The following is a 13,013-nucleotide window of genomic DNA, read 5'->3' on the forward strand; positions in this document are numbered from 1 at the left end:
AACAGCTTCATTTAGATATAATTCACATACCATAAAATCCACCCTTTTAAAATGGACAGTTCAGTGGTTCTTAGTACATTCACAGTGTTGTACAATTGTTACCACTCTAATTCCAGAACATTTTCATCATCTCAAAAATCCCGCACCCATGAGCAATCTCTCCCCTTCCCCTTCCCCCAGCCCCGGCAACCAAGAACCTACTTTCTGTCTCTCTGGATTTGCCTATCCTGGACATTTCATATAAACAGAGCCATGTATTACTAATGTGTGGCCTTTTGTGTCTGGCTTCTTTCAGTTAGCATACAGTTTTCAAGATTCATACATGTTGTGGCACGGATCAGTAATTTATACCTTTTTATTTATTTATTTATTTTGAGACGGAGTCTCGCTCTGTCGCCCAGGCTAGAGTGCAGCGGCACGATCTCGGCTCACTGCAAGCTCCACGTCGCGGGTTCAAGCGATTCTCCCGCCTCAGCCTCCCGAGTAGCTGGGATTACAAGCACCCATCACCATGCCATGCCCGGCTAATTTTTTCATATTTTTAGTACAGATGGGGTTTCACCATGTTGGCCGAGCTGGTCTCGAACTCCTAACCTCAAGTGATCCACCCACTTTGGTCTCCCAAAGTGCTGGGATTACAAGCCTGAGCCTCTGTGCCTGGCCTGTTTTTGAGTCAGGGGTCTTGCTGTGTCACCCAGGCTGAAGTGCAGTGGTGCAATCACAGCTCATTGCAGCCTCGACCTCCCAGGCTCAAGAGATCCTCCCACCTCAACCTTCTGAGCAGCTGGGACTACAGGCAGCTGCCACCATGCCCGGCTAATTTTTTTTTTTTTTTAGTAGAGACAGAGTCTTGCTATGTTGCCCCAGCTTTGAGCATACTGTCTGACTAATACTCCACTGATGGTATGCCACATTTTGCTTATCCATTCATCCATTAGTGGACATACGGGTTGTTTTTACTCTGTGGTTATTAATAATGCCACTTAGGAATATTCATGTGCAAGTTTTCGTGTAGATGTAAGTTTTCATTCTTCTTGGTTCTATACTTAGGAGTGGAATTGCTGGGTCATATGGCAACTGTGTTTAGCATTTTGAGGAACTGCTAGACTGTTTTCCAAAATGACTGTACCATTTTAAATCTCCACCAACACTTGTTACTCTGTTTTTGTTGTTGTTGTTTGTTTGCTCGTCTTTTTGAGACAAGGTCTTGCTCTGTCGCCCAGGCTGGAGTGCAGTGGCGTGTTCACAGCTTGCTGCAGCCTCAACCTTTCTGGATGAGGTGATCCTTCTGCCTCAGCTCCCAGATAGCTGGAACAACCACAAACAGCTGCCCACATTGGTGGCTTTGGCCCCCACCCCAGCTAACTTTTTTTTTTTTTTGTAGAGATGGGGTTTTGCCATGTTGCCCGAGCCCTCTGTGTTTTTTGTTATGGCCATCCTAGTGGGCATGCAGTGGTATCTCATTGTGGTTTTGATTTGCATTTCCCTGATGACTAACGATGTTCAGCATCTTTTCACGTGCTTATTGGCCATTTGTAGATCTCCTCTGGAGAAATGTCTGTTCACATCCTTTGCCCATTTTTTAACTGGGTTTTTTTTTTTTTGAGACGGAGTCTGGCTCTGTCGCCCAGGCTGGAGTGCAGTGGCCGGATCTCAGCTCACTGCAAGCTCCGCCTCCCAGGTTTACGCCATTCTCCTGCCTCCGCCTCCCAAGTAGCTGGGACTACAGGTGCCCGCCTCGTCGCCTGGCTAGTTTTTTATATTCTTTAGTAGAGACGGGGTTTCACCGTATTAGCCAGGGTGGTCTCGATCTCCTGACCTTGTGATCTGCCCGTCTCGGCCTCCCAAAGTGCTAGGATTACAGGCTTGAGCCACCGTGCCCGGCCTTAACTGGGTTTTTTTAATTGATGAATTATTTTTAAAAAACAAAACTGATGTCTAAGCCTGTCTGAAGAGTATCAGTGTGGCCCATTGTCGCCTCAAGTTGTCACTGTGGGGCAGACATTTTGAAGTTTCCATGCCTAAGTTTTAGTCACATGCCAGGCTGTTGGGTTCAGCGGCCCCAGGAGCCATGTTCAGCCGGCATCCGTGTTATACATGGTGTGGTCCTCAGTGCGTGCCACCGATGCTGTCATCGGGAAGCCCCTGCTCCAGACAGGGAAGGGGTGACCGTTGTTGCTTTCATGGAGCAAAACGATGCTTGGGTTACCTTCAAGTGCAGTATTCCTCTTGGTCACGCTACTGGGATCAGACATGGGCAGTCCGTGTCCGTCGTGCTAAAACGTGTGCTGCTTTTGTTTTACCCAGAAGGTGTAAATCGGAAGAAGGACTTGCCCCCCAAAGTGCCCATAACACCGATGCCACAGTATTCCATTATGGAGACGCCGGTGCTGAAGAAGGAACTGGATAGGTTGGTGGTCTTCTCCCTCCCACAAATAACCAGGTTTCACATGCCTGGGGGCGGAAGGGTCCCTGCGTGTTCTCTTTGGGTCTGGTGGATGCAGCTGGCTTGGGCTTGGGAAGAAAGGCCTGCAGTCGGCTCCTTTAGGGAGCATGCGTGACTGCTGGGTGCCGGGTGAGCTGCCCAGTTCTCTCTGCGTACCATTCCCCAGGGAGGCAACACATGAGACTCCTGTATGTCACCCCTGGGCATCAGGTCCCCATGTTCCGTGTGGATAGACATGGCCCTCTAGCCAGAGCAGTCTGAGTGAGGAGGCCTGATTTTTTTTTTTTTTTTTTTGAAAGACGGAGTGTCGCTCTGTCACCAGGCTGGAGCGCAGTGGCACAATCCCAGCTCACTGCAACCTCTGCCTTCCGGGTTCAAGAGATTCTCCTGCCTCAGCCTCCCGAGTAGCTGGGACTACAGGCGTGCGCCACCACGCCAGGCTAATTGTTGTTTAGTAGAGATGGGGTTTCACCATGTTGGCCGGGCTGGTCTCAAACTCCTGATCACGTGATCCACCCGCCTTGGCCTCCCAAAGTGCTGGGATTACAGGTGTAAGCCACCATGCCCAGTGGAGGCCTGAGTTTTTTAAAAAGAACATTTAACTCTCACATCCACATGACACTGCTCTTACACTCGGGCACCCAGGGAAGCTTCTGCTGCCACCATCCCTCAGAACTGGGAGCAGCATATCTTTTATTTTTTATTTTTGGAGACAGGATCTCACTGTTGCCCAGGCTGGAGTACAGTGATGTGATCTTGGCTCGCTGTAGCCTCAACCTGTGAGGCTTAAGCGATCCCACCTCATCCTCCCTCGTAGCTGGGACTCCAGGCGACACCACCATGCCTGGCTAAGTTTTGTATTTTTTGTAGAGACGGGCTCTTGCTATGTTGCCCAGGCTGGCCTTGAACTCCTGAACTCAAGCTATCCTCCTGCCTCAGCCTCCTGAAGTGCTGGGATTGTAAGTGTGAGCCATTGTGCCTGGCTGACAATGGTTTCTTTTGGAATATTCAGAGTAAGCTTAGTTGGCGCCTAGAATAGACACTAACCTCCGATGCTCACAGAAGTCAGGCCTCTATGGTTTGTCACACAAGCCATTCGCTGAATGCATTGGGCATCACTCTTTGCTAAGATGGGGAACATTGTGGAGTGTGGACCAGCTGTGTGGGTGGGTCCTGAGGCCCACCTGTCCCTCCGTCAGGTTTGGAGTCCGCCCTCTGCCTAAACGCCAGATGGTTCTGAAGCTGAAGGAGATATTCCAGTACACTCACCAGACCCTGGACTCAGACGCTGAGGATGAGAGCCAGTCCTCACAGCCGCTACTGCAGGCGCCTCGCTGCCGGACCCTCGCCTCCCAGACCTACAAGCCTTCAAGGGCAGGGGCCCATGCCCAGCAGGAGGCCACCACAGGACCGGGGGCCCATAGGCCCAAGGGACCTGCTAAGACCAAGGGCCCCCGACATCAAAGGAAGCATCATGAAAGCATCGCACCCGCACCCCCAAGCAGGTCGCCCACCAAGGAGGCACCTCCAGGCCTTGATGATGATGCCCAGCTCCCAGCCTCCCAGGAATCCGTGGCCACTTCTGTGGACGGCAGTGACAGCTCCTTGAGCTCACAGAGGTAACAGGATGGATGCGATGGGGTCAGTGGCCTCATGTATCCTCTGGCCCGTGGGTGTGAGGGTTGGCACGCGTGAGGCCTAATGGCCAATCTTCAAAAACCCCCATCACCTTCTGGGTTTGACCTATGGGAAAACCAGGTGGGTTTAGGGGGCTGATTCCCTGACCCCAGCCCTGCACAGGCCTCCTGGTTCCTGCCCCACACGCTGGACATTTCTGGCTGGGGCAGGATCCCGCTGAAGTAGCCTGCAGGGATCTGTCAGGCCCGTCCTGCCTTGCTGCGGATCGCCTGTGCCACAGGCCAGGCTCCATGGGACCTGTAGACACCCTCCTTCCTTTAAAGAGGCACCTGGTCTCAGGGGCTGGAGAGAAAGGGGTTGCAAAACATCCTGGTCTGGCTCTTTTCAGTTCTTCCTCCTGTGAATTTGGAGCGGCATTTGAGTCTGCAGGTGAAGAGGAGGAGGGTGAGGAGGAGGTCAGCGCCTCGCAGGCAGCCGTGCAGGCGGCGGACACAGACGAGGCGCTGAGATGCTACATCCGCTCCAAGCCGGCCCTGTACCAAAAGGTGCTGCTGTACCAGCCCTTTGAGCTGGGGGAGCTGCAGGCGGAGCTGAAGCAGAACGGCCTCTGTGTGTCCTCGCGCAGGCTGCTGGACTTCCTGGACACCCACTGTATCACCTTCACCACCGCCACTGCCCGCAGGGAGAAGCTCCAGGGCAGGAGGCGGCGGCCTCGGGGCAAGAAGAAGGCAGCGCGGAACTGACGGGGCGTCCCGACCCCACCCCCACCATTTGCAGGGAGGACCTGGGACACCCAGTGTGGGTCGGGCCTCCAGAGGCATTTCTGGGCCTGGGGACCACATCAGCTCTGCACTGTGATGATGACCACAGCCCAGTCCGAGGCTTCCTCCTTTGGGCTCTGCTTTCTAGGTGGCATTTGGAGCATATCACCCACTGAATTTAGAGACTCCAGCCCCTTCCTCTGTCCATGCCTACAGTGTGTCTCCTTTTTTTTTTTTTTTTTTTTGAGACAGAGTCTCGCTCTGTCACCCAGGCTGCAGTGCAGCGGCGCAATCTCAGCTCCCTGCAACCTCCGCCTCCCAGGTTCAAGCGATTCTCCTGCCTCAGCCTCCCAGGAGGTAGCTGGGATTACAGGCACACACTGCCGCGCCCAGCTAATTTTTTATATTTTAGTAGATACGGGGTTTCATCATGTTGCCCAGGCTGGTCACAAACTCTGGAGCTCAGGCAATCCGCCTGCCGTTGCCTCCCAAAGTGCTGGGATTACAGGCATGAGCCACCACGCCCAGCCCAGTGTATCTCCCTTTAACCCAGTAGGGCCCTCAGGTGTCCCAGGGGGCAGTGAGCCATCACCAGCTGGCCAGGGCATGGCCTATTCTGCCACATTTGCCACCCTCTGAGCCCACCAGTCCTGGGCACAGCTGCCCCACACGTCTGTTCTGAGATGGACATCAGGTCCAGCCTGCCCCAGCAGCCTGGGCCCGTCCTCCTTAGCACTCAGGCCAACCCCAGCCACCACCAGCCTAAGACCAGGTGTCCTCAGGCTCCCTGCACTGCCACAGCCCAGTGCAGCTCTCCTGGCCCAGCCGTGCTACCCGGACGCTTGTCATTGTTACCAGCAGTCTCCCAACTGGACAGTGCACAAGGGCCCAGAACAACTCTGATGTCCGCAAAACACACATGTCCGGACGCTTGTCATTGTTACCAGCTGTCTCCCAACTGGACAGTGCACAAGGGCCCAGAACAAGTCTGATGTCCGCAAAACACACATGTCCGGACGCTTGTCATTGTTACCAGCTGTCTCCCAACTGGACAGTGCACAAGGGCCCAGAACAAGTCTGATGTCCGCAAAACACACATGTTCACTAGCGGGTTCCATTCTTTGGGTTAAAGCTGCCTCCAGCCTCAGGAGCAGTGTGGAGGAAGATGAGGGCCACGAAAAAAGGAAACCTCGGTCTCTCCATCCCTGTGAATGTCCTCGTCTGTTTCAAATACGGTGCAGTCAGTTTTATATGATGTGCAATAAACCAAAAAGGCTTTATTAAAATCTCCTGGCTGCCACCCTCCAGGAAGATCACGAGGGAAACAGGTGGGAGCTGGAGACACCGTGGCCCCTGAGCCCCCGCCCCACGCCTGCAGAAGCCCCCACGTGCACCTGCCCTTTACTGCGGAGTAAGCTGAGCCTGCTGTCTCCTTATTTCAGTTCCTAGACCAGAGATGCACATGTTCATTCATTAATCCCCACACCCACATCCAACAGAGCCCTGGCTGGGTGCCAAGCTCCAGCCCCCCGCTCTTTGAAGTGGGGCCCAAGCACCCCTAGCAGCTGCCTCAGCTGGGGGTTGCTAGAAAAGCAGACTCAGACCCCCGCCACCGCCCAGCCCACCCCACAACTCACCGAGTCACCACGTGCCTTTACCAATGCGTCCGGTCCAGTAGAGGAGACAGACACTGGCCTAACCCGGCCTGGTGAGGGGTCGAGCTTCGGTGGCCTGAAGGGCCATGTCAGGGACAGCCTCCCAGAACTGGGGTTTGTGAGCTGCGTCTTAGGGCTGAGCAGAATTTAGGGGGTGAAATGTGGTTTCTGGCACACATACTGTGTGTCCTGGCACGCAAGCCTGTGGAGAGGCCCCGTCTTCCCAGCCTACGGTGCCCGGGGCGTACAATTAGAGCCTGAGATCAGCTGTGATCAATCTAGGCTGGCCTCTGGCCTGTTTGGGAAGGCATCACGTGCTGCTTCCTTGATGGGCTGATCCCCCTCCCTGGTGTTAGGGAAGCAAGAGGGAGTGGTGAAGGTGGGGCACTCAGGGCCCCTGTCCGGCCTCGCAGGGTTTGTGGTTTGGATGCATGTGTTGTGTGCCATGACTTGAAAGTTCAGAACTTCAGGGCTGGTAAAGACGGGTTGGGGGAGGGGTTCCAAGTAGTTAACAAGCCAGGTTAGGAGCCTTGAGTGCAGTGTGAGCCCAAGGCCAGGGGAGGCATGGCCTGGGGACTGGATCCAAGCCTCGCGGTGACCTTGGATTCAGTTGGGGCCGCTGGACACTTCCTGGGCCAACGGGCCAACGCTGGGCAGAGGCTCGGTTTATGCACTGCCACCTGGCCAGGGGACTAGATGCTGGCCCTGAACCAGTAACAAAGAAGCATTTCCTTGTCCGGAAACAAGCTGTGAAGCAGCTGATGCCTCCAGAGAGAAAGGGGTTTAAGGAGTCACTGCAGGAGCCCACAGAGGCGTGGTGGCGTCCAGGAGTAGACCTGGCCCCTGCCACGGGGATGACGCTGACCCGGGCAACATAAAACTGGGTCCAGCTGACAGATGGAAAATGCCTTCTCACAGCACCCGCAGCAAGGCTGGCAGGCAATGGGGCCTCCTCGTGGACAAGGCGGGAGAGAATTCCCTTCCAGGAGTGACTGAGAAGGAAGCTGGCAGCCCAGGCATGGTGGCTCCCACATGTAATCCCAGTGCTTTGGGAGGCCAAGGCAGGAGGATCACCTGAGCCCAGAAGTTTGAGACCAGCCTGGGCAACATAGTGAGGCCAAGTCTCTATTTTGAAAACAATATTAAAAAAATTTCTAAAGGGGGTAAAAAAGACTGGCAGCAGAACTTTCATTGCTAACAACTAAATCAGAAAACGGGTCTGTCCCTGCCTCACTGTAATGTGAAGAGGCCTTCAGGCCTGTTCCACTTTTGGTGGCCCCAACCTGGCATGGCTTGGGCACGGCTCCTCAAGGCAGTCACAGGGGAGCCACAGCCCAGCCTGGGCCCAGGCGAGGGGGTTCACAGAGAAAGAGCCTGCAGGCAGGGGCCTCATGCTGTTGCCAAGTTAGGAAGGGCTGAGGCCACTGCCTGTCCGGCTGACCCCAGCTCTGGGTAGAGAGAAAGCCTCAGAGTGAGAACAGTTAGGGAGCCCCCAGCCCAGCATCCCCCTCCACCAGGAGCCAGGAGGATGGCCCATCTGGTTCTCAGCAGAGCGGGCAGAGTGGGGAACGGGACCAGCCCTGTGTGGACTGATGGACATTCCTGCGAGGGGGAGGAACAGGGGCTGGGCTGCTTGCCGAGATCCCATGGAGGAGGCTATGTCCTCTCAGGCTCCACATCCATCCCCCGTGAGCCACGAAGGGAGGCAGAGTGAGCCTTTGGCCCCTTTCATGTGACAGATACCCACCGGGCCCTGCGGTTTCCAACATCCTGTGGGCGGCCTGGTTTCAGGTGCCTTTGCTGCTCCCCACAGCCGAGGCTGCAGCTGCCGGGTCTGCACTCTGCCTGCCTGGAGCCTCAGGCAGCCTTCTCAATGGGCCACGGTGTCCTCCCAGCACCCAGCAGGTTCCTGCGTGCTCAGCATTGTTGGGAGGGAGGGAGAGGAAGGAGGGAAAAAAGGCAGGCAGGCAGGGGAATGTGCAGGAGCACTTCTGGTCTGCTGCCTCAGTTCCCTCCCCCCCATCACCCACAAAGGCTCTGGGAAACCAGCTAACCCTCCCACCTCCCCTGAGCCACAAGCTGCTCTATGAGTCCAGACCTACTGTTCTCCTGCTCTACAACCATTGCTGGCTCCCACTTGCTTGCTGAGGAAAATTCTGAGCCCATGACCCCTGTCCCTTGGCTCCCACCTTGTCACCTGCTTCCCTTGGTGGCCCCATGTTGCTTGCTCCCTGTCCCCGGTGGATGTCCCATACTTTTCCTTTATTGTAATTTTTCTCACGTGGCTTGCTCTGGGCCATGTCCTTTCCCCTCACGCCCTTCCCTGTCAGGGCAGGCCATCCACGGAGGTCCACTTCCAGGGGTCGAGTGGGATCCCTTGCTGCGGACGGTGACATTCTGCTGTTTCCTCTTAGGGTACAGGTGACCTGCCTCTGGGGAGCCCTTTGGTCACAGGAAGATGTTATGGGGCACAGCTGAGTCAGAGGTGCCTACTGAATGACAGAGAGAAAAGCAAGCAAGAGGTGTTCAAAGGGGGAGCACAGTGGCTCACACCTGTAATCTCCATGTTTTGGGAGGCCAAGGCAGGAGGTTCACTCGAGCCCCAGGAGGTGGAGGCTACAGTGAGCCGAGATCACATCACTGCACTCCAGTCTGGGTGACAGAGCAAGATGCTGTCTCAAAAAATAAATAGGCTGGGTGCAGTGGTTCACGCCTGTAATCTCAGCACTTTGGGAGGCTAAGGTGGGCGGATGACCTGAGGTCAGGCATTCAAGACCAGCCTGGTCAACGTGGCGAAACCTCTCCTCTACCAAAATACAAAAATTAGCGGGGCATGGTGGTGCGTGCCCATAATCCCAACTACTCAGGAGGCTGAGGTAGGAGAATCTCTTCAATCCGGGAGGGGGAGGTTGCAGAGAGCTGAGATTGCACCACTGCACTCCAGCCTGGGCAACAGAGCAAGACTCTGTTTTAGATAGATAGATAGATAGATAGATAGATAGATAGATAGATAGATAGATAGATAGATGATAGATAGATAGATAGATAGATAGATAGATAGATAGATAGATAGATAAATAGGGCAGGCCATGGCCTGGAGGTGGGAGGGCGCAGACCAGTCCTGGCGGGGTCACCTTCTAGTTGCGTGACCTCAGGCTGCTCACTTGATTTCCTGACCACCACCCGCCTGAAAACAAGCATTTATCGATGGCAGGGCAGCTTCCTTTGTGGCGGGATGGAGGTGATGTGTCAACAATCTTGGCACCAGCCACTTTATCCTGAGCATGCCACCTGCAGGGACACTTAGTCCCAGAGACAAGACCCCCAGCATCGCCGCCACACTTGACTTACAGGAGGGCGGTGACCAAGCCAGGGAGCCCTAGCTCCTCGATGTGTCTGTGAGGCTGTTGGCTGTTGAAATCAGACAGGAAGGAAGGTTGAGGTGGAGCCCAGCACAGGAAGAGGTGAGGACCCGGAGCTGCAGGGACAGCCGGTGGGCTCGGCGGGGCTGCAGAAGGTCAGGGCGACGCTACTCTCGGCCCCTGCATGGTTGGTCGGTTGGTGTGGTAAGCGCCCTGATCCCTGGTCCTGAGGACTCGGGCTGGCACAGGGATCCCCAGGGCATCTACCACCACCCAGCTGGAGCAGGGCCGAGCCCCGGAGCACAGAGATGGAGCCTCCAGGCCCCCCAGTCTTGGTGTCCCTGGAGTAGCACTGAGGCCCGAGAGGTAAGCTGGGTCCAGGAGACCTCAGTGCACGGCAGGGGAGGGAGAAGGGATGCTATCAGGAAGGATGGTGGCCTTAAGGCCTGAGCTACTCTGGGGAGGGGGACTCGGTAGACTCCAGGAGACTCCAAGGTGTCTCCTGGGGCAGGACTGGCTCATGCTGTAGAAAAAACAGACGTGGCCGGGGAGGGTGGCTCATGCCTGTAATCCCAACACTTTGGAAGGCCAAGGCAGGCAGATCACTTGAGGTCAGGAGTTTGAGACGAGCTTGGCCAACATGGTGAAACCCCATCTCTACTAACAATACAAAAAAAAAAAAAAAAAATTAGCCAGGCATGGTGGCAGATGCCTGTAATCCCAGCTACTCAGGAGGCTGAGGCAGAAGAATCGCTTGAACCCAGGAGGCAGAGGTTGCATCCTGGGTGACAAAGCAAGACTCCAACTCAAAAAAAAAAAAAAGAGAAAAAAACAGACATGCGCCTAAGGATGGCCCAGGACAGGTCCAGGGACAAAGCCCAGCTCCCCCAGGTACCAGTGATGGCCGAGGAGGAGCAGGAAGCATCTTGAAGGTGCTGGGGGCAGGCGGTGGTGATGCTGAGCCACGGCCCGGGGAATCAGCAGACCTGGACACCCTTCCTGGCACTGGGACCCCCCCATGGGAGGCTACTTACTTCTCTAGGCCTCAGTTCCCCACCTGTAGATGGAGGTGACAACACAGGAGGGGCAAGGTCATGAGGGGCAGGGAGGGTGCAGGCGCCGCCTCCAGGTGAGTGGGCAGCCCCAGGGCCTCTCCCGGCCACAGCCTTGGGTGAGACAAGGCTCGAGAGAGATGACAACTGCAGAGGCCTTCTTGGAAGAAGTGCCACTGTCCTGGGCCAGCCTAGGTGTTGGCTGCAGGGTCTTCCCCTATGGCCAGGCTCCAGGGGCCCTGGTGTCCTTTCTGGTCCCCTCCCTGGAGGTGGCCCCCAAGCCTGGGGCTCACTGTCGGCCATCACAGGCTGCAGGCTGCACGACTCCCCGCTCTGTCCCAGGGTGCTGGGCTCCCCAGGGCTGGGCCTCTCCCTCCACTCCTTGGACTCTAGGGATCCGTGCAGTGAGCAGGGTGGGGCCCTGAGGTGCAGGTGCCTCTTCCTTCGGGAAGGCTTTGAGCTCAAGTGATGACGCTGGGGCCACCTCGAGAGGACCGAGTCCTGAATTTCGAGGCCCTGGGAGGGGAGAGGGGCAGAGTGTGGGAAGAAAGGACCATCCAAGCAGCCGCAGCGGGTAATACCGGCAGCTCAGGCAGGCGGCCAGCACCGGGAGGTCCCACCTGGGCGCCAAGTGGCAGGAAAGGACCCAGCAGGTCCCCGTGAGGACTGAGGCACAGACCAGGTGGGCGGGTGATGGGCAGAGGCGGCGAGTCCGTCAGGGCTGAGGCTTCTCAGGAATGAGGCAGCAGCCCATTTGCTGAACCTGAGGGACTAGGCCTGAGCCCACATTCAAAGCTCTAGGGGTGAACCCTGGTGCTACCTGGGAGGCTCCCGGGGAAGAGGCAGTAGTGGCACCTACTCGTCCCTCTGGCCTCACCCTGCTCACGGCAGCTCAGACCAGCTGTGGATCGACCTCTGGTCTTCAGATCCCCCAAAGCAACCCGAGGCCCAGCTGTCCTCAGTCTGTCTTTCAGCTGCACTCACAGGGGCTGCCTGACCGTCCATAGTGGCGTCTGTGGCCTCGCGACCTCACTGCTGAGAGGTCTGTGGAAGGCTCCAGCCTGCCAGACGGATGTCAGGGCTGTGTGCAGGGCCTGGCAGTGGTGGCAGCCAGGTAACCAACCCCCATCAGCCTCTGGGGCTGGCCCTGGGAGGTTCTGGCAATGCGGGGGTTGGTTCACCCCTCCTCTGTCCTTCTTAGGGTAAGTGTCCGAGGGTGAAAGCCAGTTTCGTCTGAGTGGGGCCTGAGTAGGGGTGCCAGATCAGATACAGGACAATCGGTCAAATCTGAATTTCAGATAATCCATTTCTTTGGTATAAATATGTCCCCAGTATGACATGAACTATGTTTATATTAAAAATTAGGTCGTTTATCTGAAATTTAAGTATCTGTGGGTATCTTGTATTTTTATTTTATTATTATTTTTTGAGACAGCCTTGCTCTGTCACCCCGGCTGGAGTGCAGTGGTGCGATCTCAGCTCACTGCAGCCTCCGTCTCCTGAGTTCAGGCGATTCTCCTGCCTCAGCCTCCAGAGTAGCTGGGACTACAGGTGTCCACCACCATGCCCGGCTAATGTTTGTATTTTTAGTAGAGATGGGGTTTCACCATGTTGGTCAGGCTGGTCTTGAACTCCTGAACTCAGGTGATCTGTGCACCTCAGCCTCCCAAAGTGCTGGGATTACAGGCATGAACCACTACGCCCAGCTTTGTCTTGTATTTTAATTTGCTGTATCTGGCAACCCTGGACCCAAGGTCGTGGGGCCACAAAGAGGGGTGTCTGGTCAGGAGGGAGTGCTGACCCTCAACACTGACAGACTGATGAGGCCACAGAGGCAGGGGTGCTCGCCAGCCCCGTACACCCCAGCCCCGCCTTCCCAGGCACACATGACTCCTGCCAGCACTGTCCCTCCCTCATTCCTCTCCCAGCCCCGCTCAGGTCCCGTGGTTCTCAACTCTGGTTAGAATCACCTGAGGAGTTTAAACTAGATCCACGTGGCCCACGCCAGACCAATCGAATCTCTGGGTGGTCAGGAGGAGCACTGGTTATTTAAAAACCATGGCCCACAAGGCCGGGCGCGGTGGTTCACACCTGTAATC

General features: G+C 55.8%; 2 protein-coding genes across 2 annotated transcripts in view; both read left to right on the plus strand.

Annotated features, from left to right (window-relative positions):
• SLX4 (SLX4 structure-specific endonuclease subunit) overlaps window positions 1-4,853 on the plus strand; it is a 69,450-nt gene extending 64,597 nt beyond the window's left edge. Inside the window, exons 16-18 of the mRNA XM_011950253.1 lie at window positions 2,308-2,410; window positions 3,646-4,065; window positions 4,473-4,853. Coding sequence (XP_011805643.1) covers window positions 2,308-2,410; window positions 3,646-4,065; window positions 4,473-4,827 — 878 coding nt within the window. The 3' untranslated portion in view covers window positions 4,828-4,853. The remainder of the gene's footprint in view (window positions 1-2,307; window positions 2,411-3,645; window positions 4,066-4,472) is intronic.
• Window positions 4,854-10,095: 5,242 nt separating this feature from the next.
• The window catches only part of NLRC3 (NLR family, CARD domain containing 3), a 57,342-nt gene continuing 54,424 nt past the window's right edge, over window positions 10,096-13,013 (plus strand). Inside the window, exon 1 of the mRNA XM_011950182.1 lies at window positions 10,096-10,228. The gene's annotated coding sequence lies outside the window, so the exon portion shown is untranslated. The remainder of the gene's footprint in view (window positions 10,229-13,013) is intronic.

The sequence above is a fragment of the Colobus angolensis genome, unplaced genomic scaffold, assembly GCF_000951035.1.
Source record: "Colobus angolensis palliatus isolate OR3802 unplaced genomic scaffold, Cang.pa_1.0 Scaffold303, whole genome shotgun sequence".
In the NCBI taxonomy this organism is placed as follows: Eukaryota; Metazoa; Chordata; class Mammalia; order Primates; family Cercopithecidae; genus Colobus; species Colobus angolensis.